Source organism: Channa argus, chromosome 17, assembly GCF_033026475.1.
Source record: "Channa argus isolate prfri chromosome 17, Channa argus male v1.0, whole genome shotgun sequence".
NCBI classification, from domain to species: domain Eukaryota; kingdom Metazoa; phylum Chordata; class Actinopteri; order Anabantiformes; family Channidae; genus Channa; species Channa argus.
In genome coordinates, this window is record NC_090213.1 from 18,450,754 (window position 1) to 18,470,967 (window position 20,214).

At 39.5% G+C, this 20,214-nt stretch overlaps 1 protein-coding gene across 5 annotated transcripts in view; it reads left to right on the top strand.

The window, feature by feature from the left end:
- The window catches only part of cd2ap (CD2-associated protein), a 48,103-nt gene that overhangs the window by 5,128 nt on the left and 22,761 nt on the right, over positions 1-20,214 (top strand). For 2 of the 5 annotated variants that reach the window (XM_067482119.1, XM_067482115.1), the window contains exons 2-6: positions 9,026-9,183; positions 16,582-16,756; positions 17,978-18,078; positions 19,436-19,562; positions 19,839-20,026. In XM_067482119.1, the coding sequence (XP_067338220.1) occupies positions 9,026-9,183; positions 16,582-16,756; positions 17,978-18,078; positions 19,436-19,562; positions 19,839-20,026 (749 nt within the window). Of the gene's footprint in view, positions 1-9,025; positions 9,184-11,964; positions 12,052-13,054; positions 13,097-16,581; positions 16,757-17,977; positions 18,079-19,435; positions 19,563-19,838; positions 20,027-20,214 lie in introns of those variants that run through there. The other 3 variants (XM_067482117.1, XM_067482116.1, XM_067482118.1) reach the window with 3 other exon arrangements.

A 20,214-nucleotide genomic window follows, 5' to 3' on the forward strand; every position in this document is an offset into this window, starting at 1 on the left:
TAAGCTAAACTCTGTGAAGTGAGGATTTATTAGAGTGGAATAGTTTCAATTATGTATACCCAACTAAGGGGGACGACTGAGGCGCAGTTGTTGGTTTGAATACCGACTCTTCCGGTCACATGTCGAAGAGTCCTTGAGCAAGGCACTGAACCTCAATTTAGTGGCTCCTGTTGAGCGTTGACCAGCGGGGGGTGTGTGTGAATGGGGGAATAAGAAGCAGTGTAAAGCTCTTTGAGTGCAAAGAGTTTGAACGAAGTGTATGTTTTTTAGATTATTTTAAAATGTATTTATTTATTTATTTATTGTCTTTCGGCTTATCCCGGGAGTTCAGGGGCGCCACAGCGGATCAATGTCCACATGTTGATTTACGCCGGACGCCCTCCCCAATTTCTACCGGGCTTGGACCGGCACTGCACAGCTGGGGATGGGAATGCGCTGTTAGGGGTTCAGTGTCTTGCCCAGAGACGACCTAACCAACCGAGCTACAGCCACCAAATTATTTTAAAATACAGTAGTTTTGTTAGATATTCTTGTTGCTGCCCTACAAATAATTTTTCAATAACAATTACTACTAATCATTTTGTGAATTAATTTATTCCTAACATTACTTCCATTGGAGTACCATCACAGCTTGGCAGCAAATTGTAGACAGCATGTACGTCTGCAGGTGAAACGGTGCACAAAAATGCGCACACAGGAAATTTCAGGCCAGAGTGCTGTGGAATTACTTTTTTTTAGGGTTTATTCATCCTTCCCTTTCCCGTCCTCACCTGTGTCTCAGCCACAGCAAATATGTCAGGAATCCTCAGCTGCCACTCCCCATGGCCTAGGTCTTATGCCATAGTCTAATGGCAAAGTGAGCTGTTTTCTCAGAGTTTATTTGTGGGTAATTCTGGTAATTCTGTGTGTTTTTTTTTTTTTTTTTTTCCTCTTACACACCTTCCCTCTGTTGTTATCGCACTATTCTCTTGACGCCCACGCAGATTTTGGTTTGTTCCTGGTTGGCCACGCTTGTGTTAGTCTAAACATGTGGTTAATTTTTTACAGTCCATCGTAGGAGCATTTCATCACCTGTCCAACAATCAAACATCTTGTTTTGGACAAATACTAACAACTATTTGACAGACAAAGACAGTTCTCAAAATGTACTTTCTATTTTGTTATTGTCCTGCAACTGTCCCAAATCCTGCATTTTACTGTCGTAGACTTAATGGTCTTTTTACATTTTAGATAAAAATAAACTGCAAAACTACACTTATTTTAAACTTTCTGATTGAAATACTGTGATGGAAATTTATATTGACAGATTTGGAATACACAGCAAGCACTGTAACAGGTCAAATATCAGTTTGAGTTTTTAAATTGGTATTTAACCGATTTCCTAATGACTGTACTTATATCTCAAACTTTAGTCTACTGTACTCTGTTTCGGGTACAGCAGTGAAAAGCTTACATTGTGTTTTCCCTGCCATAAGAGAAGTTAACCACTTTCAACTGTAACCTTTCTGGATGTTAGCTATATAAGCAAGTGCAAAAAAAATGGTTAATATCTAATATCAGCAATGATTAATTAGCCGGCAATGTCATTAAACTGCTGTATTTTTCCCCCACTCTTTTATTAGGCTACATAACCAAATCTTTGCAGCAGCTTAATAAACTAACGACTAAATAAAACCTAATTAATTTGTATCTACAACAGCAAAGTCAACACACAGACTCAATATCTCCCTTAATACATGGAAACTGGATGAAGTTTAGGAAGAATGAACATAAAATCAGTCAACATCACTGATCCTTGTCTTCCTCTTCTGCTGATGGGGACTCTGCTTAAAGCCACTTCCTGTTTTGAGAGCGCTGCTCTCTGTGTCCACCAAAAGTTTTGGAACATTAGGTTGAATGGTTAGCAAATTAAGTATGGCAGCTTTACATAACTTACAGCTTTAGTTGCATGGATGCTCGAATGTTTGTCGTTAGTAGCAGTTAGTGATTAGCCAATAAGCCTGTTGTGGTTGACACACAATGGTTGTTGAGAGACTACAGGCAAAGCTGAAATGATTGCTTTTCTGTGTGTGTCTGGGTGTTTTGATTTTGTTTTGTTTTTTTGTCTTAGTTGTCTCCTGCCTTTTTGTCACTTCTACCCAAAGGAGCACTGATGTCTCCTTCCTCTCTGCCACTCTATCCTCCAGAAGGATATTTTCATGTTCGCTGATCTCAGTGGTGACTTGACGAATTAAATATCCAGTGAAGTCAGAAAACAAATACATATTTAAATTTGCGAACTCTAGGTAACTTTTTAAAACCAAATGCGCACACTGTAAAATACTTTTCATTTTTGCTCCAAGTGCTATTTTTACTGTCTCCGGGACAACAGGATACCATTGACTTTGAGGCCTAGACAAAGAGCAATTGTATTTTAAAACACCCAGTTGCCATTGGGCATATTATGAGAAGCCAACCAAAAACCATGCTCGGTTGTAAAGACTTGAGTAATGAGCATGTGATTTAAATGCTAAGTAGCAGCTGAGAATATATCAGACATCTTACCCAGAGTTGAGTTTGGGTGTTAATAAATCCAGACACAACTCCTGCACAACTACTGCAGGACACTCAACATCCCCCTCTTCCCTTGGTTGTATCTCATCTGCTTCTTATACAGTGTTTGAGCTTTTACTCAACACTAATCATCTGCTTGGACTCGCAAAATTCTTTTGGGCTGTACCTCTTAGCTTTTTGACCCGTTTCTGCTTTTATGCCAAGGCAACACAACAACTTTTGCTCGCTGGTTTCAGCTGCTGCTGGGAAGCATTATACATTTAAAAGCCGTAGACAGAATTTAAAACCCTGAAATATTGTATTCAGGTTGGACTAAAAGAACAATGTGATGCAATTACATTACCTCTTTTTGAGCTCTTGTTTCATGTGATCCATGTAGCAGGATTTAGACATTATATTGTTCTCCTTTATGGTTTGAAGCTCGACATCGGCCCAGAACGAGTAGCAGACCTGCTGACCCACATTTATGTAGCTACGTTAGACATGCATTCAGGCCAGATAGCTTCCTGCCTTGGCACTGTAAACTGCAGGCTCTAGCATTTGTTTGGCCTGTTAACAGCTTACAAGGACAAGCATTATGAGCACTCAAAACAACTTAATTTGGCTGGAAAATCCTAATAATAAGCCAGTATGAATAGCACAGCTAAGGCACTATAGCCTTTTCTGGGATAATGTTCTGGACTGGATGAACAAAGTATTTCTCAAACCCTAGCAAGAACTCAAGGGTAAACCGTGTTTGAAGACCCTGATGTGATTTGACCTAAGATAGCTGTAGTTCAGGTTCCTCTATTGTTGATATTGTTGTTAACAGGCTTATCTTGACTTTCAGTCCTCAGGAAAGAGTCAGTCTGGCTCTCTAGGCCACTTCATAAGTCAGTACAACCATTTAGGACAGAATCCCCCCCCCTGTTGCTGCCTGACTGCAGTCTAGTGGCAGGAAGTTTGCTTCTGCTACACACACAAACACACACGCACACCTTTCTATAGCTGTAAGGCCACGTCTAGACATAATGCTCCCCTCCCACCCTGAACATCGCTACTTACTCTAAAACCTACACTTAACTTTAAAGTATACTGTAAAACCAAATATTAACTCCTGTACCTGAAAGTGTTTTAAAGAATAATCACTTACAATGTTTTATGTGAGATAAATTCAGGGCCTGTACACAATAAAGCCTGTTTAACATATGAACTCAGGACAGAGTTAGGAGAAATGAGCCTTGGACATTGTCTGGGGTGGCATTTCAAACACACAGCAGGTGATCGTCTGAATGACGGAGGTTCTCATGTGTGAAACTCTGTTGCAGTGTGCACAGAAGGCACAACATGATGGTGTTTTATTTTTAGCCGTTTGGAGGTGTGCATCTAATTTAAAAAAAAAAAGGTTCTATCACTCATCACACATACACCTTTTCCAAACACGGGAGTGTCAGAATTCCAGTTGATCAAGTAGCCCGCAAAGAAAACTAAAAGGCCATATGGTAAACTTTTTTTCAAACGATAAATTTAATTTTGCTGATTGAGCCAGTCATTACTGATGTAGTGGGAAATGTACTTTTTTTTTCCAGCCGCTCTCTTCTCTGCACTGTAATGTTTGGTCTGTGTGGTACCCACTGAAGGGGCCCTTTAGTTTTGCTTTGCTTCCTTCTTGGCCTTTAAACAAATGTAGCATTTAAAGTGACGTTATGATAAGATTCAGACAAGACAGGTGCTGTTGAGTTGGCCATTCTGTAGGCAAGAGCCAGAGCTTTGAATCTGGTGTGCAGCTACAGGAAGCCAGTAGTTATCAGCAGTTATCTGAAGAGTGGCGTGACGTGTGTCCTTTTTGGCTGATTAAAAATGAAGCTTGCAGTTGCATTTGGATCATCTAGAGGGGTTTGTGCCTGTTGGTAGCCCTGTCAAGAAGGCATTGCACCAAGTTAATATTTTAGTTTAATAAAATGTCTTCATTGCTTATTGCAAGAAAGAAACCACCATCACCTGTATACTAAATGTTTTGGTTGCATAAAATGCCTTTAGAAAAGCATTTGCCAAAGTGTTACTATTTCACGGACCATACCTGTCATTCTCTGCGCTGTGAGTCATGTCGGTCCCTTGAACAAAGATTACATATGTACAGGTTGAAACCAGGTTATTGTTGAAAGTAAAAACCTATGCTAACTGTGGTCGGTTTCTTTCTTGTATATTCACCAAATACCACAGTAATGGGTTTTAATGGGCTGTGTTGTCAGCGATAGTTTTCTTGATGATTTCATCAGTAAAAAGGTCATGTTCAGCAATGCTGAGCCGTTACATGTTAGCCCTCTTTTACTGTATTGTATGTTTTTTTTGATTTTAATGAAATGTATATATTTGGTCTCAACAACCAAGAAACCATGGATTGTAGGTTCGTGCTTTTAATCCATAATAAACCACAATGTATTTCCTTCTTTTGTGTTTAAGAAGTGGATATGTTGATGGTTTTCCTCACAGAAGACCACAATAACAAGCATGTAGGAAACGTGTAATGATCTTGTGTCTTAAAGATAAGTTCAGTGGGAAATATCCCAACGTTATTGTTTGAGTAAGTGCATAGCAGAAATGATTTAAGTGGTAGTGATTTAGCCTCGCCTGCATTCCTCAGGCAGGGCATAGTTCTGTGATTGCTGAGGTGCTGTAATGTGTGTGGTTGCAAAAAGTCCCTCTGCTACACATCCCATCCTTTGGAAGATGATGACTGCGCTGGATATTGTTGCAAAACTGAGTACAATTCTGCCTGTCAGAGGTCCAACTTTTTTTGTTTACTACAGCTGGATAGGCTGTATCTCTTCCTGTGGTTACATGGACAGATAGGACCAAATTACTGTCTGGGGCCTTGTCTAAGTCGTGTGTTGTTCAGCTTGTGTGGGTTTTTTTTTTTCTTTCTTTCTTTCTTTTTTTTAGTTGGTAGTGTCATGCTGATTACTTTCCTATTGCATATTTTCGGGCCAGAAGTGTGCAAGAAATACTAGAATTACATGATGTCCCACGATCTCCTATAACATAGTTTTTATTGTAATTATCAATTATCAGTAGGGCTGTGCTATATGATGATATATTTTGTGTAATTATAGAAAAACGTGTAGTTTTATACTATGCTCTATCATTTACAAATCTCTCTTTGGCAGTATGAGGCAATTTTCTTTTTCACTGTGCGGAAAATGGTAAAGGTTTGCACATGTATTACACTTTTCTACCTTATTGGTTCCCAAAGCACTTTATACTGCTTGTCATTCACTGATTCACAATCACACACTCTCGCACACCGATGGGGGAGCTGCTATGCAGCTGACCTAAACTCACCTAAAACTCGCTACTTGAGTCTTTTGCTGTAATCACATCACCACTTATTATCTGCATTGGACTAAAGAAGGTTAGAGGTTAAAAAAAATAATTCAGGAGTCCAGTCAAACAAACCACTTGACAACTTTTCACACTCAGACAAGTTACCATGACCTGCCAACGTGTTTTTTTTCTCACACGATTTCTCGCACACACAATCTCTCTTTCCCGTTATCACCTTCTTTCCCTAAAAATGAGTTCTTCTCATTTAGTGTTTTGCACAGAATATTCACGATGAAGCAGTCCTGCAGTTTTTCACAGATGCAGATACTAGGCAGTGTTACATTTATAAAAACCCATGGTGCGTCAGCTGTTCGATTAGCTTGCTGGTTAGCTTGTGTCACATCATTCGTTCACAAACTGATTGTGGATTGGCATGTTTCCTTTGCCTGCTAAGCTTTCTGTTTGAGAATAAGCCCCCTCTCTACTTTTTAGAAGTGCATTTCACTTGCTTTAACAAATGTAGACTTAATATCTTTTTACATTCATTAAGCTTAAGCATTTCACAGGAAAGCTAATTCTGATATTAAATGTCTATTATTCAACTATCAAACATTAGTAAGCTAACGTAGATAACTTTCTTGCTAAGTAAAGTGACGTGAACCTCTCCTCTAGCCTCTAACCCAGGGGTCTCAAACTCAAATTACCTAGGGGGCCGCTGGAGGCAAAGTCTGGGTGAGGCTTGGCCCCATCAGGTTTTCCACAAAAAAAGCTTTGTTAATGAAGTCTAATCTTCTCAAACATCACTACTAACAGTTCTTTAACTTCAATGGGTTCTTCTGAACATGAACCTGAACGGCTCTTCTGAACATGGCTTCTCTTGCCTACTTCTTGCTGCCAGAGACCTGGCAGCGCTTCCTCTCACATTGCTGAGCCACATTTGCCTTGAGGGAGGAAGCAGTTGAGACCCTCCGTATGGCTTGAAAATGATTGTCAGTAAGTCTGGACCTGTACTTAGACTTATTGAAGTTCAAGTTGGAGAAAAAAATGTTTGCACAAATATGTGCTCCCAAAAAGGCACAGGCTCAGGGGAGTCAGGGGTCAATTCTCTCAAAAATGGCCCAAGCTTGTCTGCTTTTCCAATCTCCTCCCTGAACTTGGCTTTGCGGTCCAGGAAAGTACCAGGATAGCGAGCGCAAAAAAAGGCGTCTGCTCCCGGGCTGTTCATTATCAGCTGGGACAGTGGGACACCATTATTTACTTATTTATAAAACGATGGGATGCAGCCATGGAGGCGTTATTTAGTGGCTTTTATTTTCTATAATAACCCCATGGATTCAGTGGTTCGTCCTAGCGGGAGGCGGCTGAATGGCCCCCTCGAAGGTCCACTCCCCTCGGTGAACATCGGCGTTGGTCGTTAACGCGGGTAACTTCTTCCAGCTCGAAATCAAACATGCTCATTTCAAACACAGTAAGAAGTAGTAATTCTATGACGGTTATGTGATGTTAAGTTTGAGACCCTGCTCTAACTCCTTGTGAGATCAAGATAGTATTTCATAAAGTTAATTGCATACAGTAAGTGTGATTTGCTGTACATACATACATACAGTAGGGTATATATTATTAATACAATAAAGTATAGTTAGTGTCTTATTTTATTATGGTAATAATATGTATAAAGTATATAACATGTTATAAAAATTATCTATAGTAAAGCAAATAATTAACAGTTAATAATAATAACAATACTGCACCAACTCTTTAATATTGATTCTCTGAAATATGTTGACATATGTAAATGTTATAGAGGTTTGTATAAAAAAAAAGTGTTCTTGCCTTTACTTATTTGTTTACAAGCCGTTCACATGTCGATGACATCACCAATGGCTTCCAACAATTCTGAAAGCAAAATACCTGAGATAAAATGATATCCCTTCCCATTCCATGATGGTGCTCCTGGTTTGTCTTGTGTTATAAATCCAGTACACCAGAAAATCATGTACACCGATCAAACACTCTTTCGGCCATGCTACAGGATGATTAATACAGCCAAAGATTCCACACAAAAAGAAGGTTCAACTGCTAGAAATGCTTGTTTGCATCTTGTTACATAGTCAGGCAGGTCAATTACCACTGAAGAGCCTAAAGTAGTTTGACCCTCTCGCCGCTTAGTGCAGATAATTTATTGATTTTATTTTATTTTTTTGGCACCAGTTGAGGGGGAAGTTGCTTTGGGATGATCAGTTGGGGCTAATTTCTCATTGCAGTTTGGCCCCCACTGTTGTGGTGAAGTCAAGGTAGCTAAGGTTGATGATTTCAGCGCATAAGACCAAACACAGTCTTACACCAGTTAATCTCGCGTTGCCTTGATAATCATAGTTTATTGCGGCATGAGTATGCACAAATGTATGATTATGTGTGTGTTTCTGTGTGTGTGTGTGTTGGGTAGCGCGAGAACGAGTGAGACACAGGATTAGCAGTGCACTTTGCATGTTTTTGTTTAAACTGCGCTTGGTGTTAAACCTGCAATGCCGGCAGAGTCACGTAGTAAAATACTTCACTACCAGTTAGTCCTCTGCCACCTACTTAATTTTTAGAGCCTGTTCAACCTGCTGCACTGGAAGCAGTCTCCTTCACCACTTACTCTTTGTTCAGCTCATTGTAATGACATTTGTGGTTTAGAACATTACACACATTACACGCAAATATCCCTAAATACCCATTTGCATTGTCTTTTTTTTTTTTTTTTTTTTTTTGTGGACTGTTTTATGGCTGTGTTGTAGCTTCAAATACTACTTTTTCAAATGCTACTTTGAAATCTTAAAACTTAAAAAGAAATGCACTAAAAAGCTAAAAATCTCTAAAACCTTCATAAAAAATGCTAAGAAAGGAAACACTTTTTATATCCTGTAAGTAATTTAAAAATATGACTTAAATGTTTGTAATGATGTCAGTTTGATGTGTTAAATTCTGCTAGTGCTTTCCTTTCTTCTATTTTTGTCCACCTCTTATCTCACCTGCCCCCATATCCTTTAACTATCTGCCACTGATTTCCTCTCATTCTTCATCGTGTCCTTCTTCTCTTTTGTCCCTTATTTGGCTTCCTCCCATTTTTACAATTTATTTTTTTTTTGATCTCTCTGTTCTTTACCGTAACCCCTTCCTGGAGTAGAAGTTGTGGTGGAGTACGAGTATGAAGCACTCCATGATGACGAGCTGACCCTGCGAATGGGTGACATCATCAAGAATGTGCGGTATATAGAAGAGGATGGCTGGATGGAGGGAGACCTCAATGGGAAACGGGGCCTCTTCCCAGACAACTTTGTTAAGGTGAGAAGCAGATCGTTGAGCCTCTTTGAGCCTCCTATCAATGCAGGATGTGCAATATTGTGTATTAACTCAAACACATCATTTTGCTACTTTTTTGCTGCTTGATTAAAAAAGAAAAACTCACACATTTCTCATTTTCCATGACTAATCTACAGGAGAAATCTGTCTGATATGACTTTCTGTTTCATTATTATTCTATTTAAAGCTGAGCTCCTAGAATCAGTTATATTTACAAATTCTAGGAGAGGATCCATCCATCCATTATCTAGCGTAGGAAGGTGGAGCGGTTGTCCACCAATCTCACAGTTGTTGGTTCAATTCCCGGCTCCTCCAGTCACATGTTGAAGTGTCCTTGAGTAAGACACTGAACCCCAACTTAGTTGCTCCCGTTGAGTGTTGGCCAGCTGCATAGCAGCTCCCACATCGGTGTGTGTGTTTGAGTGAGATTGTGAATGGCTGAATAAGAAGCAGTGTAAAGCGCTTTGAGTGCCAATGGGTAGAAAAGCGCTATATAAGTGCAGAACATTTACCATTTACCATTTATCCTATGTGGGAGCCTATTCCATCTGTCATCGGGTGAGAGGCAGGATCAGATTCTTTACGCAAATGCTAGTGCCGCTTTCCATCACTTTTTAAAAATGACACTTCATTTCTACAGTGCAAAACAGTATGTGTACATGGGCCAGCGTTTCTTTCACTCTGTGGTCACTCATCTCCTACGCAGAATCAGCCAGAATGTGTGCGCAGAGTGCACGAGAAAGGGATTCAGTAAATTCAGTTATGTAGTGGTAAACAGTGTTTTGTTTGCCTGCCTGCAGTGAAATTATAGGAGATTAAAAATTGAAATAATGTGTTTCAGGCATTTATATTGCACAGCTATATATTATCCACAATGATAATTTATAGCTAAACTTTTAGCTGTAGGTCTCCCTACACTAATAGCTCCCTTAAATTAAACATACTCTGTAGGTCTTTAGCCTGCTCCTGGCAGAGAAAGGGGTGGGTTTGGGAGTGTGGGCTGCTGTCAGAAAGCCCACCAGAACTTGCTGAGCTTTAAGAGTTGTAGCAACCTTGGCTAAATAGTGACAGCACAGTGGCCTACCTACAGTCACCCTTCAGATAAGTTTGTTCATAGTTATTGATCAGCCAACAAGCCCGCTGTAATTAATGCAACGGTGGATGAGAGGTTGCAGACAGAGCTGATATCACCATTATTGAGAGTTTTACTTGTTCAGTGTCTGTGCTGATAAACTATTTTTATTGGTCTCTTTTTGCGCTGATGCGCACACTCTAACAAAGTGTAGCATAAACTAGTCAAGTCCGACCTCACCTGGGATCCTTCTGTTCTCCTTGTCTTTGTACATCAGGAGCACCTGAGCTCCACCCTTGGTCACAAGGAGGAGAGACTGAAGCATGAACAAAAATATAGCCTATCTTTAGGTTTGCTAATCTTACTCATTGTTCTTCCCAAGTGAATCTGAAAATCAGCTGGTTGTCAGGGATGGTGATGTGCTCAATTTACACAAAAACACCGTCTAATTTTCAGCTAATTTTTGTTAAATAGAAGGCATGAACTCAGACACACTTATATAGCGCTTTTATCCAAAGCACTTTACAATGTTGATTCTCATTCACTCATTCACACACACCGATGGCAGTGGCTGTCATGCAAGGTGCTCACCAGCCCCACCTGGAGCAACTTGGGGTTCAGTGTCATGCCCAAGGACACTTCGACATGTAACCAGGACCGGGGATCGAACCACTGACGTCAGGTCCATCTGAGCTACAGCCAACGCAGACTCTTATTCCACTGGTTGTCCAGAGTTGTTACAGAGTGATACTTGACTCCTTTAGCCAGTCTGTTGTGGTAAAGCCTGCTTCTCCAACATGCAGACAGCAAACGCACTGACAATACTTTTCTTTTGTCTTGTCATCAACTTAAATAATGGAGGTAACATTACCAACAGGTGATCTGAACTGCTGTTTGATATTTAAACAGTAAATAAGTAATCTACAGGTGCAGTAGATTGAGGGGAAATAGTGTGGATGTCACCGATCTCTTGGACAGATTAAAAAAAAAAAACGATCAGTGTGATGGTTACCTAACAAGCATACTTGAAAAACAAAAATAGAAAAAAGGACATCGTGTTTTTAAATTGCTATTAAGGTTTTACTCAATCAATTGTTTGCACTTCATCACCTGCAGCCAGACTTTGTCTCCGAACCACTGTGTTCTTATCAACTAGTACACAGTCTGAAGTCGTCAGGCAATATCCCGTTGAACCAGTGGTTCCCATGTCAATGTGTAACCGTGCACTCAAACAGACATAGAGAGGAAATGGGCCTCTCTCATCTGTGTGGTTCGGAGGGACATTAACAACATTTGCTCTTAATTAAAACATTGTATACCAGTATGGGAACTGCTTCTTTTAAATGTTTAAATTTTCGAATGCCATGCCAAAAAACTAAAGTTTCCACAGTTATCTTTGTAACATTAGCCCAGTGGCTTCAGTGGTGTACGGTCCTCACTTGTCATGTTTTGGTAAAGCACCAAAGTGATACAGTTACACAGCTAAAAAAATCCCTGCACTACTGTTGGCTTCCCTTGTCTTATGCCGTGTTTCCTAGTTTCTCACTTCTCATTTTACCATCCTATAATCCTATGTAGTAAGATAGGTAATCTGCTAAACAGCCTGGCCCAGTCACTGATCTTGGATAGATAAGCCTCTAAAGAGCCTGCTGGCTTTTGCACTTTGGTCCCAAGAACATTACAGTCATCTGAGATGTCGGATTTCTTCTTCCTGCTCTCTTTACGTTTTGTCGTAGTTGAATGATCAGGGGATGTAAAATATGCTTGATTGGGAGATGGTAAGGAATTTAACTTTGCTCCATGTTAGTTAGTTAAAAATAGGTGATTGTAAGGTATCATTTTGTTCAAGTGTCTGTTGAAATAACTGTAATCAGTGGTTTAGGTTAGCATGATATATAATTGTGGTGTTGATGATGAGGTCAGTCTGTGATATTTGTTCCTGTGTGGCTGCAGAGGGGCTCAGCGCTCTTAGTGCCACACACATTTTAGGTCAGGGAGAGAACTCACAGAGCGTAGGTGAGGCGATATTAATGCTTCTCTCTTTACCTGCAATATTAGCTCAGCTCCTAACAACCATTAACCCATCAAACAACAAAGCTGCAGCAAAGCAATAATTTCCACTTTGCTCACATGCCTCCCAGGTCCATCGGCGTTAACATAGAAAGCATGTTTTTCTCATCGCTATGAATATGCTAAAACTCGATCTGTATATTGACCAATGTGGAACTTAAGTTGAGACATAGTACCTTAGAACTGTGTTCTTGTGGTTGCCTTGTACCACGCTCCAGCATTTTTTTTGACCCCTCCTCTCTGCCCTGCTGGTCTGCATTGCACCATACTGATGAGTGCCCAAGCGCACTTATGCCACCGCCATGTGACTTTTTGTTTTGGGGAGGGAACTGTTATGTTCTAATAAAATTACAGTAGTATGAACTATTATGTTTATTCGTCTACTTTTGCATTGTTCTTCTTTCCGGTTCCTTTTCTGTTTTGATCCAGACTCCTGACATTATTCACTCAGCTTGTTCAGTGCACATCTCCGCACAATACGTTGTTGATATACAACTTTTATGTGTATCAATGTAGAAGCATAATTCCACCTTTAGAAGGAGGCAGGAAGGAAGTGATTACGTCAGGGTTCCCTGCAACCAATGACGCAAACCCCAAGAAAGAGGCATGTGCTAGTACAACACGGTTTCAAGAGGTGTGCACGAGGCCCATGCGTGACCCCTGCACGGGCTATGATTTTGTAATTCGGCAAACACAGCAAGCAGTATTGGACATGTATTGGGCTTAATGGAGACTCTCTTTGAGAAGTACAAGGTAATATACAAAGTACGATTACTGTATTAATTATCTGCTACATGTACGTCTATAATAATTGAATATTAAATGATTTATTTGTCCAGCTCTTACAAGAAAGTATTGAAAGTAATGTATTGCAAGAAATTACAAGCTTTATTTTTATTTGATGAAAGCTTTGTCTACAGCGAGTGGGATAAGTTCTAAAATGCTTGTTAGTGACTTGTGCTGTTGTGTTAGTGAATTTCATTACGTGAACCATAAAACTTGTCCCACATGTCATGTAGGACAATGAAACACAAAAACAAACTCGAACAACTTCTTTGTGTACTGGATGAAGAGACAACACCCATATTTCTCTCAGTGTATAGCCTATATATATATATATATATATATATATATATATATATATATATATATATATATATAATTTTATTTTATTTTATTTATTTATTTTAAATTTATTTATTTTTCTCGTAATCACTGTAAGTACCTGACATTGTCTGTCTTTACAGGCCAGGTTTTTACACTGTTTTACATTTATTTTATAGGTTCAAACTGTACACTAACATTACACTTATGCGTCTTTCAAACATGCTCTTGGAATCCTGAAATTCCCCCGACTTTGTCTGGAGGGGATGTATGTTAGAATGCAAATGTCTGGGGGAAACACTCCCAAGATTATCTCGACTTTAACCTGCAAGCCCTCTAGTCATTCCTCACCAAATTTTGGGAGGATTTGAAGCGAGCAAATGCTACACATCTGAATCTCTGAGACACTTTAACGACGCTATAAATGAACCACTTTAGCAGTGTTTTATTTATAGCCAACACTGAATATCAATTTGACAAGTAAAAACTGGCTGTTACACAATGATGGACCTAAATGAAACCTGTCTTTTCTGGTCAATCTCTGCAGCCTGTGTCTTTGCTAGAGGCACAAATTATTGTGCAGTCACAACTGAACTTAAGGTTTCCGTAGTTTCAACAACTTGTGCATGTGCACGAGGCAACACACACCGACATTGCCTTCATGCAATTGTGGTGATCTGCAGATGATTGTACTGCACCAAAATATTTAACATTGCACCAGGAAATTCCTTCAAAACCTTTAATTGCTCAGGATTTCACACAGTGTATTTTGGTAAGGAAGTGCTTGCAATGAAAGGCTTTTGGTGTGTGGTCCTGCAGAACAGGTATAAATGTTAGACCTCATGGGATCAGCACTAGTTTGTATAACCCAGCATATGCTCTGTTTGTTTGGGTTTTCCTGGGTGAGTCAGTTTGTTAGTCACACTGCAAACATGCAGGTTAGGTAACTTAGAGGGCCTAGTGTAGACACAAGTGTGATGTAATGCTGAAGTTCTGTGATGCTCTAAATATTCCTCCCTATACTCTTTTTTTTATTCTGTATCCTGACTGTATGTAATAAAGTGCGATGTCGACCTTGTGCTATGGTCAGGGAGTTTCCCCCTGGCTGGATGATTGGCAGCCGTTTTAAACCCAGACTGCATGACTAGATAACTAGTCTCAGCATGAGTGGGCTGTAACTTGTGCAGATCTGTATTGAGCTGTGATTGCTTGAGTCCAGTTTTTCCCCCCCCCACTCCATTCAGCTCTACAGAAAGCAGTCACTAATATTTCACTTCTCCTTGTTGCGTGATAATGGTACAACTCGTCTCTCATGTCCCTGTTCCATCTAAGCTGTGCCTTGATGACAACAGTTACTGTTGGTAAAAGGGGGTCTTTTTCTATTTTATTTGCATGTCCCTAGTAGTTGAGTGTGGCAAAATGTTTTCTGTCCACATCCATAAGTGCACAGCTATGATCCATTGACGTGCATACTGTTAGCTTCCTAATAGGTTAATTTAGAAGCTGAGGTTAGAAAATCAGGTAGTTTTAAACTTTTTTGCGAAAAAAATAATGTGCCATGTGAATACTAATAAGACTTTTTTTGTTTCCTAAATTATGGTCGAGGTGTCCTGAACTGATGCAGATAATGAGCATCGACACTGATCAGGGAATTTTTTTTAAAGGATTGCATCAGCAAAAATAAAGCTAATTGAAATGCAATTCTGACTTTATTCACATGTATTAAAAGTTTGCAGTGCTACTGCTGTCTTTCACAGCAGCTCTACCTTGCAGCTTCTGACACTGTTGGCAGGTTGTCAGAAATGGGTCATTAGCAAGTGCAAGTGTATGTTAATATTGAGCTATTGATTTTCATTTAGCCAGTACTGACTCTGTCCTTACTGGTTCAATGATGTTTAATGACCTGGTGTTTCCAACAGAATGTCTTGTCAGGTGTCATTATTAAACGTTATATCTACGAGTAAGTCATTGGTCCAACTGTACTCTAGTTCCTGGGTTGTCTACACAGACAAACAAAAATAGTTTGTAAGACTACATGCATCTCTGTGTAAAACCACTGTACAGCTGCTATAGTGTTTCTGTAGCGAGAGAAAATCAGAGGAGGGATAAATCTCGACTGTAGAGGTCATATTAGTTATAGAAGTCGGGGGGCCTGTGCAGTGCTGGTTCAAGCCCGGTAGAAATTGGAAGAGCACCTGGACTCTTCTCCTGCAAAGCCATGCTGTTGTGATGGATGCAGTATGTGGGCCTTCCCTGGAAGAGACGTTGTCTGGATGGGAGCGTATAAAACCTCCATGTACCTTTCAGCATTGATGGAGCCTTTCCAGATGTGTAAGCTGCCCACACCATAGGCATTAATGCAACACCATAGCATCAGAGATGCAGGCTTTTAAACTGTCTGCTGATAACAAGCTGGATGGTCCCTCTTTAGTCCACAGAACGCAATGTTCATTGTTTCTAAAAAGAATTTCAAATTTTAATTCATCTGACCACAGGATAGTTTTCCATTTTGCCTCAGACCATTTTAAATGAGCTTTGGCCCAGAGAACACACTGGTATTTCTGGATCGTGTTCACATATGGCTTCTTCCTTTCAGGATACAGCTATAACTTACATTTGGGAATTGCAGTGATTTCTGCAAGTGTTCCTGAGCCTTTTATACCCAGTCGTGTTACTGACCTGTTGCCAATTAACAGTTCAGTTTTCAAATGCTCCTCCATTTGTTTTTGATTTGCAGCAGTTAGTTTTTCAGCCTTTTGTTGCCCCTGTTCCAAATTTTTTTGAGATGTGTTGCTGCCATCAAATTTAAAATGAGCTAATATTTTCCATGAAATGATAAACTGTCTCAGTTTCAATATCCTATTTCAATATCTGTTGTTTATGTTTTATTGTAGATAAAATATGGGTTGATGAGATCATTAGATTCTGTTTTTATTTATATGTTTTACACATCTTCCTAACATTTTTGGAATTAGAATTGTTTCTAAACACTAAATGTACAACTCAACTCAGCATATTCACACCAGTGATTGTAAATTTATTATATAAATATATATAAACGATTATCTAAAAAAAAAAAATAAGCATTGCACACACTGTCTGATATAAAGGTTTTTTTTTCTTTTTTGTTTAAGGAATTGAAGAAAGAATCCAAAGAAGTAAAAGAAACGAAGAATGAGCCAAAGGAGACCTCTCAGTCTCAGAGGAGGGAGAAGAGCGCAGGGAACGTCGCCAACCTGGTTCAGAGGATGAGCGTTATTGGCATCCCGACTGGTGGCTTCCAGCCTCAGCCACCCGCAGCTGCAAAGAGTAATGTGTTGTAGTTTTGTGTATATGTGTGGAAAAGATAATTTTTACTGTGTTTTTAACAGGCACAGTACAGAGCTGAACTTCAGGAAACTTCTAACCTGTAAACATTGTAATGCTTACTGGGAATTGCCTGAAAACTCTGAAAGAGAACTAACACAGAGACACTGGTTCTTATATAGACATTGTTTGTGAAAGGTCAGTGAAAGGTCTTAGATAAAAGTATAAGTGCCCAAGGCTTGTGCCAAGTAATAATCATCTACTGCTGAATGCTTAGGAAGATGATTTATTCATATATTTGGCAGTGGATCAAAATGTATTTGCAAAGTGTAGAAAGATCTGAATTAGTGCTAATTTCTTTGGACCTGCCTAAGCCTTCAACTAACCTGTTTGAATACTGGGATAGTAGCGTTCAGAAGAGGGTCATGACGACATGTCTATTGTAAAGCACATATCAATTATCTCTTTTTAACCCTGGGCCTCATCCACATTAAACATAATGTACTTGTATTTTTATTGCATGGTGGTAATGACAGAAATCATTATGTCAGAGGATGTAAATTATCAATGAGAATATACATCCTGAGGCATTATCCCCTTTTTCTGTAACCAGATATTCTACTAAAACAATTTTAGTCTAATTCAATTTTATTAGTTTGCTTTCCACATTTGATGATGGAAAAGTGCTGTGTCATTTTAAACTAAACAACTAGAGAAAGTAGAAAGCTGGTGTGAAATCGGGCCCACTTTAGTATAAAAACTTTTTTTCCCCCCACTCTGCACTTGAAACTGTAGCCAACCTGTCCTTTAAAATCGAAACTCAGACTTATGTAGCAGTCAAGACACTGTTTAAAATCTTTAAAGTCACCACCCATTGCAGTTGATTCCATTTGTTTGGTAGATGTGCTTGTACTGTACAGCGAGGTGTGTCGGCTAACAGCTAAGAAATGTCCCACAGTTCATTGTAGGGTGAGGTTCTTGTTTGCCCTCCCTCTTCCTGGATTTGCACCTTGCTTGTTTTCTCACCTGTGCCACTTCACACAGCCCCCCTCCCCTTTTGATATTATTTTCCAGGTAGAGAGACAAGCATGTTAAGTACACATATACAAGATTTTCCTGTTAGATTATGAACAAAAACAGGGTTTGGCATGCATGCAAAGGTGAGGCCACACAGCAGGTTTGGAGAGTAACTGGCGTTCTTTTGATCCACTTTTATCTTAACAGAGCCCAAGAAGAGGCAGTGCAAGGTACTATTTGAGTATCAGCCACAGAATGAAGACGAGCTGGAACTGAAACTCGGAGACATCATAGAAATCACTGAAGAGGTACTTGTAAGGTTTCAAGTTCTTAAATTTATTTTAGGTTAGAGTTATAATAAATGCATCTTTGTATCTACGTTCCCCTTTTTCAAAAGCAAATTACAGTGCAGCTTCCTGTAACGTCTGTTCAGACCTTTTTAATTAGTCTAGTTTAATTAAAATAGATCTTTGAGTGTTAAGGCTAAACACTAAACCAGGATTTGAATGTCACACAATGTGAACATAATGCAGCACCGACTGATAACAGTAGTATGTTATTTGTGGTAGTGGCAAGTCAGAACAAGTAAGAAAGCGGAGCAGTGGCAAATGCTGAGTCTACGTGCAGTCGGAGACATTTATTTATTTTTTCATATTCCTCTGGATAGAATATATAAGTGGTAAAACACATTATGGAGGTTTGGACTAAAGAAACTTGGTTATTGTAAATCAGTGTATATATGCAGCAATGAGGTATCTATTTTCCCCTGCACCTCTTTATAAAGACATGTGACAATGCTTCCTGTTTTTTTTTTTTCCCTTGTGTTATTTTTTTTTTAAGTGTGTCTGTGTGTGTGTTTGTCAGGGCAGATTGACAGCACAGTGAAAAAGTGACAGGTGGACACAATGGAGATATGTTTTTACAGCGTGGATTGTCTCATTTCACAAATATGCTTTGCAGAGCAATTTATTATTCTGTACAAGTCAAAGTATTATACTTAGAATATACTTAGAAAAGACCACAGTATTAACATCGCTACTACATTTTCTGCGTTTTTATCAGACATATCCTTAATTAATAATAACTATAAATAATCTGTGGTGGGCAAGTGTGGTACGAAAATGCTAAGTTATTGCTGTTTTGTTTACAGTTTGTACATACGCAATCCCAGGTCTCTTGTTTTCTCTTCCTTTTACACGGCGCAAAACGCGCATGCTACATGCTAACACGGTTGTTGTCTTTGCAGTTTGCTCAGGTAGCACAGACAGACAGGGACACAAGCTAACACAGCAGTCGGTCATGTTGACATTGGCTTGGTTTCAGATTTAGTCAGTCTTTGGGCGAACGTAATTTAAAAACAAGGAGACAAGGAGTCCATTTGCACTACAAATGGATTTTTTTTAAAACATTGTCCTAAACTTCCTTACGGTTTCACTGTTTATTTAGAGAATAATTTGCATTTGATTTATCATTTTTGACTAATAATAAAAAGGCTTCAACTTTGTTCTACACCGGTCTAGGTACATTATTCGTAGCACCTTCCTGTTAGTGTCGGGCACTGGGGGCTCCGGGGGAATTTGAAAATGTTTTCTGTCGACAAGCAATTGGATGGAAAACATTGTTGCAGTATAATGACAGGCTGAATACTTGATTTGTTGTTTTTAGGTTGAAGAGGGCTGGTGGAGCGGCAGCGTGAATGGCAAAGTAGGACTGTTTCCCTCTAATTTTGTTAAAGAACTGGATGCCATGGGAGAAGAGGGGGATTCAATTGAAACAACAACGGAAGAAACCGGTAAGGACAGAGAAAGAAAACAAGCAGGACTTTTTATGTTTAGTTAGACACAACAAGTAAACAAAGCTAAAGGCAGTTGCATTAGCTGCTTCAGACATTCATTCTTACCTGACATGTTTTCATTATTGTCAGTCAGTGCCAGTAGACTAATAGAGCTTTTCAGTAAGCGCAGCGCAGTTGGAACACGCCTCAACAAGATTGACTTGAGCCTTTGGCCGAAAGATGAGTAAAAGATCCATTCATCTACTTTCTCAAGCTGTTGTGGTTCATCCTCAGATGGACTTGCAATGGAAAGCCACCCCCACCCTGCCACCCCCACATCACCTCAACCCACCTCCGGGAATGGAGTTATTTCTCAGCCCAAGAAGGTCAGAGGTGTCGGCTTCGGAAATATTTTCAGAGAAGGCTCGGTTAAACTAAAGGCCCGCCTGCCCAGCACTGAAACGGAGGAGAAGAAGGAGAAAGTAAGTGTAATGAAAAATCAGAACGCACATTATTTGTAAGGTGTGTTAAGAAATAAAAAGTAACAAAGTAATCCCTGTGGATTATCAGTGCATCGACAGAACACAAGAATAACCAGTCACCTACTTAAACAACTTGGTTTCAGCAGCTGAAACCGTGGTATCTATAAATATATGGACACGGCTAATAA